The 14,687-nt window shown below is 56.4% G+C and overlaps 1 protein-coding gene across 3 annotated transcripts in view; it reads left to right on the top strand.

Moving 5' to 3' along the window:
* The window catches only part of TLN1 (talin 1), a 34,539-nt gene extending 23,124 nt beyond the window's left edge, over window positions 1-11,415 (top strand). For all 3 annotated transcript variants that reach the window (XM_005528010.3, XM_014256962.2, XM_088054009.1), the window contains 20 exons: window positions 103-235; window positions 353-454; window positions 546-716; window positions 885-1,034; window positions 1,165-1,266; window positions 1,370-1,489; window positions 1,785-1,931; window positions 2,689-2,855; window positions 3,089-3,272; window positions 3,531-3,656; window positions 3,964-4,080; window positions 4,160-4,345; window positions 4,446-4,553; window positions 7,485-7,590; window positions 7,727-7,851; window positions 8,139-8,264; window positions 8,395-8,457; window positions 8,683-8,865; window positions 9,495-9,620; window positions 10,204-11,415. In XM_005528010.3, the coding sequence (XP_005528067.1) occupies window positions 103-235; window positions 353-454; window positions 546-716; window positions 885-1,034; window positions 1,165-1,266; window positions 1,370-1,489; window positions 1,785-1,931; window positions 2,689-2,855; window positions 3,089-3,272; window positions 3,531-3,656; window positions 3,964-4,080; window positions 4,160-4,345; window positions 4,446-4,553; window positions 7,485-7,590; window positions 7,727-7,851; window positions 8,139-8,264; window positions 8,395-8,457; window positions 8,683-8,865; window positions 9,495-9,620; window positions 10,204-10,335 (2,674 nt within the window). In that variant the 3' untranslated portion in view covers window positions 10,336-11,415. The remainder of the gene's footprint in view (window positions 1-102; window positions 236-352; window positions 455-545; window positions 717-884; window positions 1,035-1,164; window positions 1,267-1,369; window positions 1,490-1,784; window positions 1,932-2,688; window positions 2,856-3,088; window positions 3,273-3,530; window positions 3,657-3,963; window positions 4,081-4,159; window positions 4,346-4,445; window positions 4,554-7,484; window positions 7,591-7,726; window positions 7,852-8,138; window positions 8,265-8,394; window positions 8,458-8,682; window positions 8,866-9,494; window positions 9,621-10,203) is intronic.
* Window positions 11,416-14,687: the final 3,272 nt, after the last annotated feature.

Raw genomic sequence — 14,687 nt, 5'->3', positions numbered from 1 at the left:
CAGAAGGAAGAAGGATCTTGCCCTCACCAGCACCAGCTGAGGCTGGGGGTGAAGGGGTGGTATAGCAGCTGCCAGTGCTTGGCTGATTCATCTGTTACTCAGGGACAAAGCTCCAGGACAGCGGGAGTGTGATGAAGCCATTGAGGTCCTGAACAGATGCCTGCGGGAGGTGGACCAGGCATCCCTCGCTGCCATCAGCCAGCAGCTGGCCCCCCGACAAGATATCTCTCAGGAGGTGGGTCAGAGACGTGCTGTGGGCAAGCCAAAGGGACTGGGCACCCTTCAGGCTCTCAGCAGCATGAAGGGACCCCAGCCCTGCTGCAGCCTCATGCAACACCCTCTCTTTGCACAGGCATTGCACAATCAGATGATCACAGCTGTCCAGGAGATCAGCAACCTGATTGAGCCTGTGGCTGCTGCGGCACGGGCTGAGGCCTCACAGCTGGGTCACAAGGTAATGGGAGTTTGGCACTTGGTGCCTGTGTAGGGGAGGTACAAGGCAGCTGGGGCTGGAAGCTGCTGGTGCTGACACTGCTCTTCCCTAGGTGTCCCAGATGGCTCAGTATTTCGAGCCACTCATTATGGCAGCTGTTGGCGCTGCCTCCACAACAACCAACCACCAGCAGCAGATGAACCTCCTGGACCAGACCAAAACACTGGCTGAATCTGCCTTGCAGATGCTGTACACAGCCAAGGAGGCTGGCGGGAACCCCAAGGTGAGCTGCAGGGGCATGTGTCAGTGGCATGCCCTCCTTTGCCTGTGAGTGCTGCATGATGCACACACATGTGCCAGGCATGGAAAATCCAGGGTCAGTGTACTGACCTCCCACCTGTTGGGAGGGGAGCCACCACCTGCCTTCCCTCACTCTGGCTTCTCCTTGCAGCAAGCTGCCCACACTCAGGAGGCTCTGGAAGAGGCTGTGCAGATGATGAAAGAAGCAGTAGAGGACCTGACCACCACCCTGAATGAGGCAGCCAGTGCTGCAGGTGTTGTGGGGGGCATGGTGGACTCCATCACCCAAGCCATCAATCAGGTGAGGGGAGCAAGAAGAGGAACTGGACAGGGCTGGGTGTGGGAGAGGGGAAGAGTCAGGGTCAAACCCTACAAACTAAAGACCTTTTGGGTCAGAGCTGGAGCCAGAATTTTCTGGTGGTCTCTTGCAGCTGGACGAGGGGCCTGTGGGTGAGCCAGAAGGTACCTTTGTGGATTACCAGACCACGATGGTGAAGACAGCCAAGGCTATAGCAGTGACAGTGCAGGAAATGGTGGGTGAAAGCAAGCCTGTCATTGTAGAATGCACTGCCTGCCACTCTGTCAGGCTACTGCTCTCCATGCCCAATCCAACTCCTGCTCTTCTTCCATCAACAGGTCACCAAATCCACCACCAACCCAGATGAGCTGGGCACACTGGCAAACCAACTCACCCATGACTATGGTCAGTTGGCACAAGAGGCCAAACCAGCTGCCCTCACTGCTGAGAATGATGAGGTGCGAGCCTGGGGGAAGCGCTGGAGTGTGCTGTGAGGCAGAGCAGGGGGCTGTTGGGGTGTGAGAAAAGAGGACAGGGGCACTTGAACCTCCCATTGGAGCTGGGGGTAGGCAGCTTTCACACCTCCTCTGAAACATGGCATAGAAACAAGGAGCAAAGCTGTGTTTCCTTTTTCCTTCTCCTGAGTGGGAGGATTGGGAAAGAGGAGCTGGGTGGCGGGTGTCTCCCAGCAGGTGTCACAGATGCAGGGCTTAGTTTCCTGCTGACTCTTGTCACAAATACATTCCTCTGCAGATCGGCTCCCACATAAAGCGCCGGGTGCAGGAGCTGGGTCATGGCTGTGCTGCCCTGGTCACCAAGGCTGGAGCCCTGCAGTGCAGCCCCAGTGATGCCTACACCAAGAAGGAACTGATAGAGAGTGCACGCAAGGTTTCTGAGAAGGTAGGTGGTTGAGAGAGGGGTTTGACAGCATGGAGAGGTGGGAGGGATTCTGGATTCAGCCATGCGCCCTTGGAGCCACCACGTTGGGTTATTTCCTGGTCTTATTTGATTCTCTTGGCCACACTCCCCCTGCCCAGCTGATGGGGTGGACGATGGATCCCCCTCTGCAGACAATATAACAGCAGCTGATGGTTGTGGTGGGTGAGTGTGACATCCAGGTGCCTGCCTGGGAAAACTTACCTACACACTGGTGACAGGCCAGGGCTCTCCAGATCAGTTCTTACAGAACTGGGCAAAGCATCTGCAGCAATGCTGCAGCAATGCAGCTCATGCTCAGTGATCAGTCTCTCCATCTTTTGCTGGCATCTTGTCCATCAAGCCAATCTAAAGAGCAGACTTCTGAAGTCTGAAAGATGAAGATGAAAATGTGGCTTAAAAAGTCTAGTTGGTAAGGGTAGAGCAGAAGTGCTTGTAAGCAAAAACACAGAAGTAAACATTTGTCAGTTCCGCCTGGCATCTGCAATTCTTACTAATTTGAAAACTAGCAGAGTCCAGCATCTCTTAGGCTACCAAACATGATTGGTGCAAGGTGAAAATAAATAACTGGAAGCTGAGAAGGGAAATGCAGACCAAAGTATTCCCAGTTCCTCTCCTTGGTATGAAGCAACTACACATCCTTGGAGGTGTTGGAGGTGTGTGCAGTGAGGGTTCCCTGAACCTGCTCTGCTTCCCCAGTCACTTTACTTGTACCCCACAGGTGTCTCATGTGCTGGCAGCTCTTCAGGCTGGGAACCGTGGGACACAAGCCTGCATCACAGCAGCCAGTGCTGTCTCTGGCATCATTGCTGACCTTGACACCACCATCATGTTTGCTACAGCAGGAACCCTCAACCGGGAGAACTCTGAGACCTTTGCTGACCACAGGTACCCAGGCACCATGTCCAGCCTCTGCTCAGCCAGAGACAGGGATGCCAAGCTCTTTCCAAGCTGTGGACCAGACCCAAGAAGAGCTTCAAGCTCATGTTGTGCTGGCTCAGTTTCCTGAAATTCCAGCTTATACGTGGGAAAACCAGGATCCACAGTCTCTCTCTGTATCCCAAGTACCTACTGTGTGCAGTAGAGGGCTGTGTCCTCCCTGACACACTTTTTCTCTCCAGGGAGGGCATCCTGAAGACAGCCAAGGCACTGGTGGAGGACACCAAGGTGTTGGTGCAGAACGCCACGGCCAGCCAGGAGAAACTAGCCCAGGCTGCCCAGTCCTCTGTGTCCACCATCACCCGCCTGGCAGAGGTGGTGAAACTGGGTGCTGCCAGCCTGGGATCTGAAGACCCAGAAACGCAGGTGTGACTGGGTGTGAGGGCTGAGTGGAGGCTGTCGCTAACTTGCTTGGAAGGGTTGAGGGATGCAGATGTCATGTGGTGCTTAGGCTGGATCCCAGGAGTTGGGGAGAGAGGGGGCTGGACTTTGGCTGGTGCTGGCTGAGCTGAACTCCCTGTGTGCCCTGTGGTGCCCAAATCTCTCACTGCTGGGCCACACCACCCCTAAGTGGGGCTAAGTGTGACTTTAGCTCAGTCATTCCCCTGGTCTTGCTCTCCCCAGGTGGTCCTGATCAATGCTGTGAAGGATGTGGCCAAAGCACTTGGAGACCTGATCGGTGCCACCAAAGCAGCTGCTGGCAAAGCTGGAGATGACCCTGCTGTCTACCAGCTGAAGAACTCTGCCAAGGTCTGTGCTGGCTGTGATGGAAAGAAGGGGAGGAGGCAGTGGGGCTGGAGAAAGAGAAGGTTTTTTCCTGCCTGTGTGGGAGCAGGAGCACAACTGGGGTACAGTCAGGACAGAAGAGTAGGGAGGGACACATAAAAGGTGGAACACAGAACACAGAGGAGCGGTTGAGGCAATGTGAGTATGGGGATGGGGCAGTCTTGGACCAATCCACAGGGGAAGGACAGGTGCTGGCAACAGGCCAGAGCTTGTGTGGGAATTCACCTGGCTCTGTTTCTCCTTCACCTCTCTTTTCTCTTTTCACCTGTAGGTGATGGTGACAAATGTCACTTCCTTGCTGAAGACGGTGAAGGCTGTCGAGGACGAAGCCACAAAGGGGACACGGGCGCTGGAGGCCACAATCGAGCACATTCGCCAGGAGCTGGCGGTGAGTTCAGCCGTGGTGCTGCAGCTGCCACGCTGCTCGCCTGCCGCCCCGTGCCTCACCACTGCCCCTCGCCTCGCAGGTCTTCTCCTCCCCAGTGCCTCCTGCCAAGGTCTCCACTCCAGAGGACTTCATCCGCATGACGAAAGGCATCACGATGGCCACAGCCAAAGCGGTGGCCGCTGGCAACTCGTGCCGGCAGGAGGACGTCATCGCCACAGCCAACCTTAGCCGCCGGGCCATCGCAGACATGCTGCGCTCCTGCAAGGTGGGGTGGGTGCTGGGTGTGGATCTGTAGCACAGATTTGTGGGTGGAGGCAGGGATGGTGCTGGATGTGAGTCGGGGTTTCCCTGTCTCCGGGTTGCAGGAAGCAGCCTACCACCCAGAGGTGAGCGGGGACGTGCGGCAGCGGGCGCTGCGCTTCGGCAAGGAGTGTGCTGATGGCTACCTGGAGCTGCTGGAGCATGTGCTAGTGGTAAGTGTCCCCACCCCGGTTCCCAGGGTGGGCAGAGGCCGACTGTGTATTGCCTGGGTGTTCCCCAAGGTCCTCTGGGCTCTTCACCTCTTCCCACTGAGGCTTTTGCACAGCTCCCTTCGCTGCCTGTGCTGGCACAGCGTGTGTCCATGCCCCTGCCATGGAAGCAGATGTCAGAGAGCTCGACAAGCTCTAAGAAAGGTATTTTGCTAACAACAGATGGAGATTAACTGGCTGCAAACAGATGGAGGCTGGAAATCAATAACACAGTAGTATAATCTTGTAAAAATACAGCTTCCAGTAAAAGTGATTAGGAATAATAGACCTCAGGCAGTGGGAAAACAGCATGATATGCCCACAGCACTATGTGTGGGAGGTGGACAGAGTGCCTGCCATAGCAAAGATAATGACTGCAAGCCCTCACTGCACCCTTTTGATCCAGTCTCCCTCTGACTGAGTCCTCCCAAGGACTTCAGCTGCAACATTAGTTTACAAGAAGTAAATTAAACCTCTAGCATGGTAGAAAAGATCCAATGAAGTCCTTCCAACAGTTTGCGTTCTTGGCAAGACTACAGAAATGGAGTCGGGGCACTGTGGGGATGTGCACACTCAACCTATGGTGGTGTGAGGTCTCTCAAACTGGGGTCAGGACAAAGACTGACAGTGATTCAGCTCTGTGTCAAGGTTGCACTAAGCTGGTTAGTGAGAGTTTGCTGTCTGGGGTCACCAGCTACAAAGTGGTGGAGCCCAGGCTGTGGTTTCCTGCAGGGAAAGCCCCCTTCGGCAGAGGGTAACCATCACTGGCAGCAGCAGTGGGAGGTGGGCAGGAATTGATGGCTAGAAATTGAAGCTGAATAGAGGAGAAGTCAAAGGGTGGTTTTATTCAAGAGAGGTGGCCACTGGGGTATAGTTCCAAGGGGAGCAGTGAGTTTTCCATCCTCTGCATCTAGATCAAATGTCTGCCTGAAAGATGCTTCAGGCACCCATGAATCATGGCAGCCAAGGCTGGAGTGCTGAGTAGAAATTCTCTGGCTGACCTGTTGTTAACAGATGATTAGGCTAATGACTTAGTGTGGCAGTGCCTGAGGTCAGCCTACTTGCAGGAACACGCCATTCCCCTGTATTTTGGGTGTTACCATCCTGCTGCTGTGCAGTGTTTTGACTGTCATACATTGGAACATCCCTTAAAACGTTCACTGGAGGTACCTCTTAGTAAGCTCATAGCCTCCGGGGTGCCTTCAGCTCCAGACAGATGATTTAGCAGTTTTAAACACGTCAGAACAGACAGCAGGCTTAATAATAAGACATTTAGACTAAGTGTGCTCATGAGGGAAAACCAGCCATCACTGTGTGCCATCAGCTTGAGTACTCTGAGCCTCACCCTAATGTAGTGACTGCTGGGATGGCCCAACACAAGGCCAGGAAAAAGCCACGATTCACCTCAGTCTCCACAACACTCTGGTCTGCGAAGGCAGGAGTGAAGCTCATGGGTCCTGTTTATCAGAGGAGAGCAGGTTCCTGGGAAACCACAAGCAGGAAGGATCTAGGGGAATGGGAGGGGAGATGGGGTGCTGCCTCACACCCCAGCAGCAACAAGGTCACTGCTGTACACTGTGTCCCCAAGGGAACCAATGCCTTCTGCCGGGCATGAACAAGTATGGTTAGGGTTCAAGAATAAGGGTTATTTGTCTCGGGCTGGAAAACATGGCTCCCAGCAGAGGAGTGGGAAAGCCTGCATATTTCACTGGGGAGGGGTAGGAATTTGAGCCTCCATGGGGACTTGGTATTTGGTAACAATAGGCCTCTCCCTCCAAAAGCAGAGAGATTCTGTGGCTCAAAACTGCAGTGAAGCAATTCAGGGTGGGGAGAAATAAGGTGTGAAGGGTGTGAGGAGGAGAGTGGATCTATGGTTACTCTGAGTGTAGGTGACTCCTCTGGCTGTGGGAGCCTCATCCAGGTGCCCTTTCTTGCCCATCCCTGCAAGGCTGGAGTAAGAGCTAATGATGGCAGCACAGCTCCCCACCCAGGATCTCTGATCCTTTGTTCCTGCTGCTCCTCTTGGCTGCCCTTCACCCCCCACCAAAAAGCATCCACCTTCCCCTACCCTCCCCTGTCTCCCCTCCTCCTGGCTGGGGCATTCACTGCTTTCTTTTCTCTCTTCTCCCTCCTTTCTGTCAGCCGGTGAGTAAGGCACCACTGGGTGCCTGCTGGTCTCTAACCTCAGCATGAGCCTTGCTCATGGCGTTTCTGTGTGCCCAGCCCAGTGCTGGGGTGAGACTTGGCGTGTGTCCACAGGGACCGTGGGGTCCATGTGTTTGTGTTTGTGTACTCACCTCTGCTCTAGCTGATGGGTAGCTGCTGCCTGTGTGGTGCAGGTTGGGCCAGCAGTGAACTCTGCTTGTGCATACAGACCCCGTGTGCGTGCACACGTGTGCTGTGGAGTGTGCATGTGTCCCTCCAACCCAGGGGAGGACCCTTAGGGCACTGCCTGCCACCTCATCCTGATGGGGCCAGCCCATCTCAGCTGGGATGTCACCCCAGGGTACGGCCCTATGCCCAGCTTGTGTTTGCAAGCAAACCTCCAAAAAGGGGAATATGAAGGGAGTATGCTTCTGGAGCTTGAAATGATTTGCAGGGGAGAAATCTTGGTGTGGGTGTCTGCTGAGTGCATAAAGGGTTGTGCTGATGGTCTTGTGTCTGTAAGATGTCCCACAAGATGTGGATGCAGGAGGGCCCTGGGGAAGTTCATCCTATCCTGGGGCACAATGAGAATAACCAGAGTCATTTGAGAAAGCATCTCAGACAGTGCCTGGTGTGTACACCTGTGGGAGGGGGCTGGGGGATCCCATCCTATTTCCCTGGAGAGCACACCCCAAACAGACCTACAAAGTCCCCCTTTTCCAGATGCTTACATCTGCTCCTCCCCCCCAGATCCTGCAGAAGCCGACCCACGAGCTGAAGCAGCAGCTGGCAGGCTACTCCAAGCGTGTGGCCAGCTCCGTCACCGAGCTCATCCAGGCAGCTGAGGCCATGAAAGGTAAGATCCTGCTCACAGGGACAGGACCAAGGGCTGGGATTAGGGTGGAGGGCTCAGCAGCTGCTGGAGGAGGCAGGGAAACTCAGAAATGAGGGTGCATGCAGGTGTAACCTGCCTGGCTTCCTGGTGTTCCTAGGGACAGAATGGGTTGACCCAGAAGACCCCACTGTCATCGCTGAGAATGAGCTGCTGGGGGCAGCAGCTGCCATTGAGGCTGCAGCCAAGAAGCTGGAGCAGCTGAAACCAAGAGCCAAGCCCAAGGTAGCAGTGCTGAGCTTTGTCTGACCTTTGTGCTCTGCTTGGGGTGTGCTGGGACTCTCCTTACTGTGCTTTAGCCAGGTTTGAAGCCCCATCTGACAGCTTCCTGTACTTCTGCTACCTCCCACATCCCCAGATAGACTTTCCTCAGGTAGCCCGTGCCCTCTGTACCCCACAGCCCTTAATCCAGCTTTATATGTTTCCCGTCAGCCCCCTGCAGCCATCCTCCTGTTCTGCTCCGTCTGTCCCAGCACTCTTGCTTGGGACTCACATTCTGCTTTTGCCCACAGCAAGCGGATGAGAGCCTGAACTTTGAGGAGCAGATCCTGGAAGCTGCCAAATCCATTGCTGCAGCCACGAGTGCCCTGGTGAAGGCAGCCTCAGCAGCCCAGCGAGAATTAGTGGCCCAAGGAAAAGTAAGGCCATAAGAGGGAAGAAGAAAATGTAGAAGGGTTCTCCCTTCTTCTGGGGCTGCTTGTAACCCTCATACCTGTGACAAGAGGTGCTCAGTGTGGTGAACCATATTTCTCCCCTCCTTCTTTGTAGGTGGGTGCCATCCCAGCCAATGCAGTGGATGATGGACAGTGGTCCCAGGGTCTCATTTCGGCCGTGAGTATCAAGGTCATGCTGAGGGCTTGAGGGGAAAAATTTCCTCTTGACTCCTGCTGGAAACACGAGGATGCTCTGCCCTTTTGCTTGTCCTCAGTGGAAGAAGCAGCCATGCTTCTTCCTCCCTCTCCCACATGCTGTGGAAGCTGGTTCTTTCCATCCCATGCCCCACAGCCTCCTTGGAGCCGATCAGGGCTCCTCCCCTGACAGCCTCTCTTGCCACAGGCACGCATGGTGGCTGCTGCCACCAACAACCTGTGTGAAGCCGCCAACGCTGCCGTGCAGGGCCATGCCAGCGAGGAGAAGCTCATCTCCTCTGCTAAGCAAGTGGCTGCTTCCACAGCCCAGCTCCTGGTAGCCTGCAAGGTGAAGGCTGACCATGACTCAGAGGCCATGAAGCGGCTCCAGGTGAGTCCTAGGCTGCCTCTTCAGCCCCTGTTGTTTGACGGGTGGCTAGGAGTGGGGTGGGGGCACGTGGATGCTCTCCAGGGCTCATCCTCCCTACCTGTGTGCCATCAGTGAGATATTAATTGGAACACAGGCTCCAGGTTGCTTGGATTTCACTACTAGCTGTGTGCCAGGCATGTGAGTGATGCTGTGCTGCTCAGCCTGGCAGCATTCAAGAACAATGACCTGGTACAGGAATACCTGAAATGGGTGCACTTCCTCACTGGCATTCAGGTGAGGAATGGGGGAGCATGTTCTGTAGCACCATTAATCCTCAGAGGCCATGGCACACAAGACGTTATGCTGGGGGGTTAACATGGGGTCTCAGCACTGGGGCCAAGGGCTCATCCAGTCCCTCCCAGTCCCTGCCCCGCTGCTCAGAGAGGAGACAGAGCTTGGCTGGGAGCAGAAGCGCCTGAAATGGTCATGAGTGGGTGACAAGGCAGCAAGCCATGTAAAGGAATTCCTTCGTGCAGCTCCCAGCACTCCTGGCTGCTGGTCCTGCCTGGGGCAGGAGTTCCTTCACACTCCTGGGCAGCAGTCATACCCTGGGGCTGTGACTCACACTGAGGCTCTCCTCCCTGCTGCAGGCTGCTGGAAATGCCGTGAAGAGGGCATCAGACAATCTGGTGAAGGCAGCGCAGAAGGCAGCTGCTTTCCAGGACCATGATGAAACAGTGGTGGTGAAGGAGAAGATGGTCGGAGGAATTGCACAGGTGAGGAGTGAGGCTACTCCAACAGGGCAGGAGCAGCTCTAGGTGCCATCACAACCATCTCAGAAGCATGTCCTACCACCCAGCAGCACAGGTCATGTCATGAGAGAGTCTCACAAAAATGCTGTGAGTTATCTATCCCACTGCGAACCAGTTGAACAATGAGACTCACCTTATCCCGCCACAGGTGGCCGTAGGTAATGGTGTGTGCTTCTAGGAGTGTAGAGCCCTGGCTTCTCTTTGGTGCAGAGCCCACAGTATCCCAGCATCATGGGAAAAGCAAAGCAGTGGGTAGAGGGCAAGATCTACCTAGTGTGGGGTGCCACAGTCCCAGTGCTGGCTCCGTGCAGCTGAGACCCTCTACACAACACGTGGGGCTGAGCCCAGAAGCTGTGCTGTTCTGCTAAATGTCCAGAGTACCATCCTCCCATCCCAGGGACAGACAGCCCTCATGCTCAGTGAGGTAGTGGCTGTGATGGGAGAGAAGCAGCAGCCAGAACCCATCTCTGGGGTTGACATTGCTGTGCTGGAGTCTCTGGCCATCCCTGTGGGAGGCAGCTGTGACCCCGGGGCTCTCTCCTGGCAGATTATCGCCGCCCAGGAGGAGATGCTGCGCAAGGAGCGGGAGCTGGAGGAAGCGCGGAAGAAGCTGGCGATGATCCGGCAGCAGCAGTACAAGTTCCTGCCCTCGGAGCTGCGGGACGAGGAGCAGAACTGAGGCGCACGCCCTCCGCTCACCGCACAGACTGCTGCCTGCCCGCCTGCCCACCTGCCTGCTCCTATTTAAGACGACCCGCCACAAGCGAAGGGCTGTCTGGGCTAGACCAGAGCTCTGCCCGCACCCAGAGCGACGGGACTAACTCAGCTGCCCCTCCAAGCCGGTGCTGCACCAGCGACTCCGCTTTGCTGTCCAGCCCACCTTCCCATGCACACCCAAGGCACAATCAGAGCGCTCGGAGGGACTCGGTTGAGGTGGGAGCCGGGGCTGCACTGGCTCAGGGCTCACCCGCCAGCCCCGGGGTGCGGGCCCACAGAGCTCTCCACTGCAAGGGGATATTTTACTTGTGCCTTCTTTCTTTCCCCTCGTGCCCCTTTTTTCTCTCTCCTCCATGCGGGATGGGGACAGGCGGGTGGCTTGCCTGCTCCTGCAGGGAGCAGCCACCCCTCGCTAAGCTCTCGCATGGAGCTGCCTTTCACCTCCAATGCCTTATTGCTGGCTGAATCTTCCTCTACCCTGGAAGGCCCTAAGTGCACCCCATGAGTATCTTCTTCAGCCCAGGCCCCTCTGGGGAGCAGCAGGGCTGGAAGCCACAGTGCCTCCACTCAGGATGGGGGATGATGTGACGAGTTCACTCCCAGAGCTGTTTTTTGCCTTCCTGCAGGGCGTCCCCCCGACTGCGGCCCCAGCCAGCTCTGCCTTCCTTCTTCTTCCCAAGTGCCTGTATTGTTTTCCAAGATCTGCAGTATTTTTGTAACTTTTCCATTTCTCTAGTATTGAGCCTGCAGCTTTCAAAGTTCATTTATTTCCCTGCCAGCTCATGCCCTGCCCACTAACACCCAGCTCTCGCCGGGGTCCCGTAGCCCAGCATCCCACCCCTCCTCGGCTCCAGGACCCCCGTCCCTTCCCCTTTGCACTCGCTGAGGCTTCTCTCACCATTTTGATACCTTAAGCATCCCATATTAAAGATTGAAGGAAACCAGCTTCCCCCCAAGCCTCCGGGGTGGGGTGGGGGATGCCAGTGTCTCCTCAGAAAGACGCATTCATCAATAAAATCTGGTTTTCCTGCTTTCTTGCCAACTGGGTATCAACGGGCCTCTCCAGGAGACGGGGAGGGCAGGGGGGCCTGCGCGCCTTCCCTCCCGGCAAAGGGAGGGGGGAGTGTACCACGGGTGCTTATACAGCATGGAAAATATTTGAGGCACGTCCAGCCCCAGGCACCCGGCAGGCCGGACCCCTGCTGCCAGCCATGTGCTGGCCTTGCAGGTGCTGCTGGGGGCCACCACTGCAGGAGGGGATCTTGGTGATTTTGTTTCTGGGGGATTTGGGCTTCAGGGAAGGCGGGGTGGGGTATTTGTGTGTGGAGCTCAGCTCCTGGCCCCATTCCTGCTACCAGCCAGATAGACTCCTGGGTAGGGTGCAGTAGAGGTGCAGGTGGGGGACCTCCCACTCCATAGTCACTGGTAGCCCATCAGTGGAGAAGCAACAGTCTGGTGTGGTGTGGGTCTGGGAATGTGGCCGGAGCCTTCCCGGCTGCCAGCATTGATCTCACGCCCCGAAATAGCCCCCCAGAGCCAACCTGTGCGGGCAGCAGCTGCCCCAGCGTGTCCCCACCTGTTCCCACCCTGTCACTCAGCAGGGATTTGGGGGGCCTAAGCAGTGGCAGGACAGGCAGGGTGATGTGGGGTGCATCAGGGACATTGCAGGGTACAACAGGGGTATGGGCAGGTTGGCACGTGTCCTTTGCCTCTGGGGCTGTTCCTGGTAGTGAGCTACAAACACCAGTGGTAAGGGCAGCATCCTGCAGTATCCCAGACAGCAACCCCTGTCCCCTTGTGGTCATGTCCCTGGGGGTGTGGAGGGGCTGTTTCTCCTAAGACACTTATCCCTGGCGAGGCTCCAGGGTGGATTTGTGGCTCTCACAGGCATCCCAGTCCTCCCAGCTGTCCCCTGACAATCTGCGCTGGCCTGACCCGGCACCAGGCGCTCACCCAGGTACCAGCTTGGACGTGGGGCCCTTTGGAGTGTCCTGCAAGGACAGCGAGCGGGCACAGCGTGGCAGCAGCTCTGGCCTCCCGGGGGCAAGGGAGATCCAGCACGCCCTGTACAGGGCTGCTAGCATATCCACACTCTGGCATAAACACCAGGGGAGGCACATTAGGGTGTGATTAACCAATCACCCCTCAATCTCACACACTGACCAAAGGGTTATTCTGGCAGGCAGGTTCAGGAAAGCACATACAGAGGTTTGGAGCTGGGATGACACAGTCATAAGGTCCCAGGCCTCTGCAGGGATCCAAATTCAGCTAAGTTGGAGGTTAGTGGGAAAACCATGTCCCAACTTCTTGGGGAGCCCAGGGATGGGGTGATAAATTCCAGCACAGCTTGCACCTGGAAAGGTCCCGTTAGTCATCAGGACAAGCCTTTCCTTGGTAGTAAGGTCTGACCCTAGCATGAAATATGGAGGGGATTGCCATCCTTGGGGACCTTAGGCCTCCTTAGGACATGCCTGGGCACGGGGCAGCAATGGGAGGGATGTGCACCCACACCTCTCTGCACCCCCTTGTCCCACAGGTTACCACAGAGGACGGGCTTAAGGGCAGAGTCATGGACCTCGGCTCCTGGATGATTCCAGCAGTGTCTATGGACATGGCTATGAAGCCTGGAGCAAAGAGGAGGGGCCAGAGAGGGAGAACATCATCCTCTGGGGGAACGTCTGAGGGCTGGCCTGGGTCCAGGGCAATTTCCTTGCTGCTTGCACCATGCCCATCATTATCTTTGCCCCATGCACTGAGCACATGAGGTTGCTCAAACCCATTAAGTTGCTCCAGGCTGCAACATCTTGCAGAAAAATAATTATTATCTTAAAGGAATGATGGGAGATGAATCTTCCCTCTCCCCTCAGAAGCCATAACCTGGCAGTTACAGACTCTCCTTGTCCAAATATGTGCCTAATTCATCAGTACTAATAGCTGCTCTCCAGAGTCCAGCAGTGGCTCTTCTGCTTTCCCCATGGAGCCAGCAGTCCTTAACTGCTCCCACCTCTCCTATGCCCTCCACCATCTGGGCCTGAGGGCTCCTAAAAGGCACTTTCTCCAGCTGTCAAAAACTTTTTGTTCTTCTCTTCTTGGGGCACTGGTGCTGAGAAGTTGTGTCAAGCAAGGGCTGGCTGCAGCCCAGGAGCAATGGGCTGGGGGAGCCTGTGCACCCCTCCTGTCCTCATCCCATCACAGCCTTCCACACATGCCACATGGCTCCCATGGCCCCTCCACCAGCTCCTTCCAGCCCCCCCGACCCACAGCCCACCCTGCAGCTGGGAATGTGCCAGAAGCATTTACGACCGTTATTAAAGTACAGGTTATTTTTGGAGGAGCTGGGATTTGAAGGGTTTGCATTTTTTTGCCTGTGGAATACGGTTTATTTAGAGCAGAAAGATGAAGAAGGGTAGTGAGCTGCCTGTATGCCCTGTGTCACTCTAAAACGCCACTCCGTGGGCTGTGCATGTGCCAGGCGTCCTTGTGGGCACCTGGGACAGTGGCACCAAGGTGCAAGACAGAAGGAAGGTAGGTGCCAAGAAGTCAGCACAGAGATCTGTCCCTCCTGCCTCACCAGCAGCTGGATGGGAAAGTCAGGGGCTCTGCTCACTTCTCTCGTGGAAGATTTTCCCCATGCGGGCAATGCCAGCCAAACATGTCCCTCAGTGCAATCACAGCCTGAGGTCCCCTGAATGTCCCCTACACTTCAGTGCCAGTCCGTTGGCGTTCCCAAGGGCCATGCCAGCCCTTGAGGTGTCCCCAAGCCAGTGCCAGCAAGCAGGGTCCCTCGGGCCCCAGGGGGCTGTGACAGGGCATTGGCATGAGGACAGCTCTAACTGGAGCCAGTGCCACTGGGGTACCCATACTCGGTGCCCCAGGGCGTCCCTTGCCCTGCGCCACCAGGGTACCCCTAGCACAGTGCGACGGAGCGCCCCTCATCCAGTGTCACAGGGGTACCACCAGAACATTGTTCATCATCCAGTGCCACCGGGGTACCCACAGTACAGCATCCCGGGGTGTCTGTTCATCATCCAGTGCCACCGGGGTACCCACAGTACAGCATCCCGGGGCGTCTGTTGCCCAGTACCACCAGACTGTCCCTAGCGCAGTGACCCGGGGTGTCCCTCGCCCTGTGTCCCGATGGGTGCCGGGCGCCAGGGCTGCGGCGATGCCCGGCGGGGGCCGCCCCCCCGTCCCGCTCGGTGCGAGGGCCGGTGGCGAGCCAGTCCCTAAAAGGTGCTGGCGGGCGGCGGGGGAGGTACCGGGGCAGCCCCCGCCCGGCACGGCCCCTCCCCAGCTTTTAGGCAGCTCGGCGGG

This window comes from Pseudopodoces humilis, chromosome 4 (assembly GCF_049639895.1).
Source record: "Pseudopodoces humilis isolate 2021_Gansu_Grassland_sample_001 chromosome 4, ASM4963989v1, whole genome shotgun sequence".
In the NCBI taxonomy this organism is placed as follows: Eukaryota; Metazoa; Chordata; class Aves; order Passeriformes; family Paridae; genus Pseudopodoces; species Pseudopodoces humilis.
The sequence above is the reverse complement of the archived record's forward strand: the minus strand, read 5'-3'. Positions and strand labels throughout refer to the sequence as shown.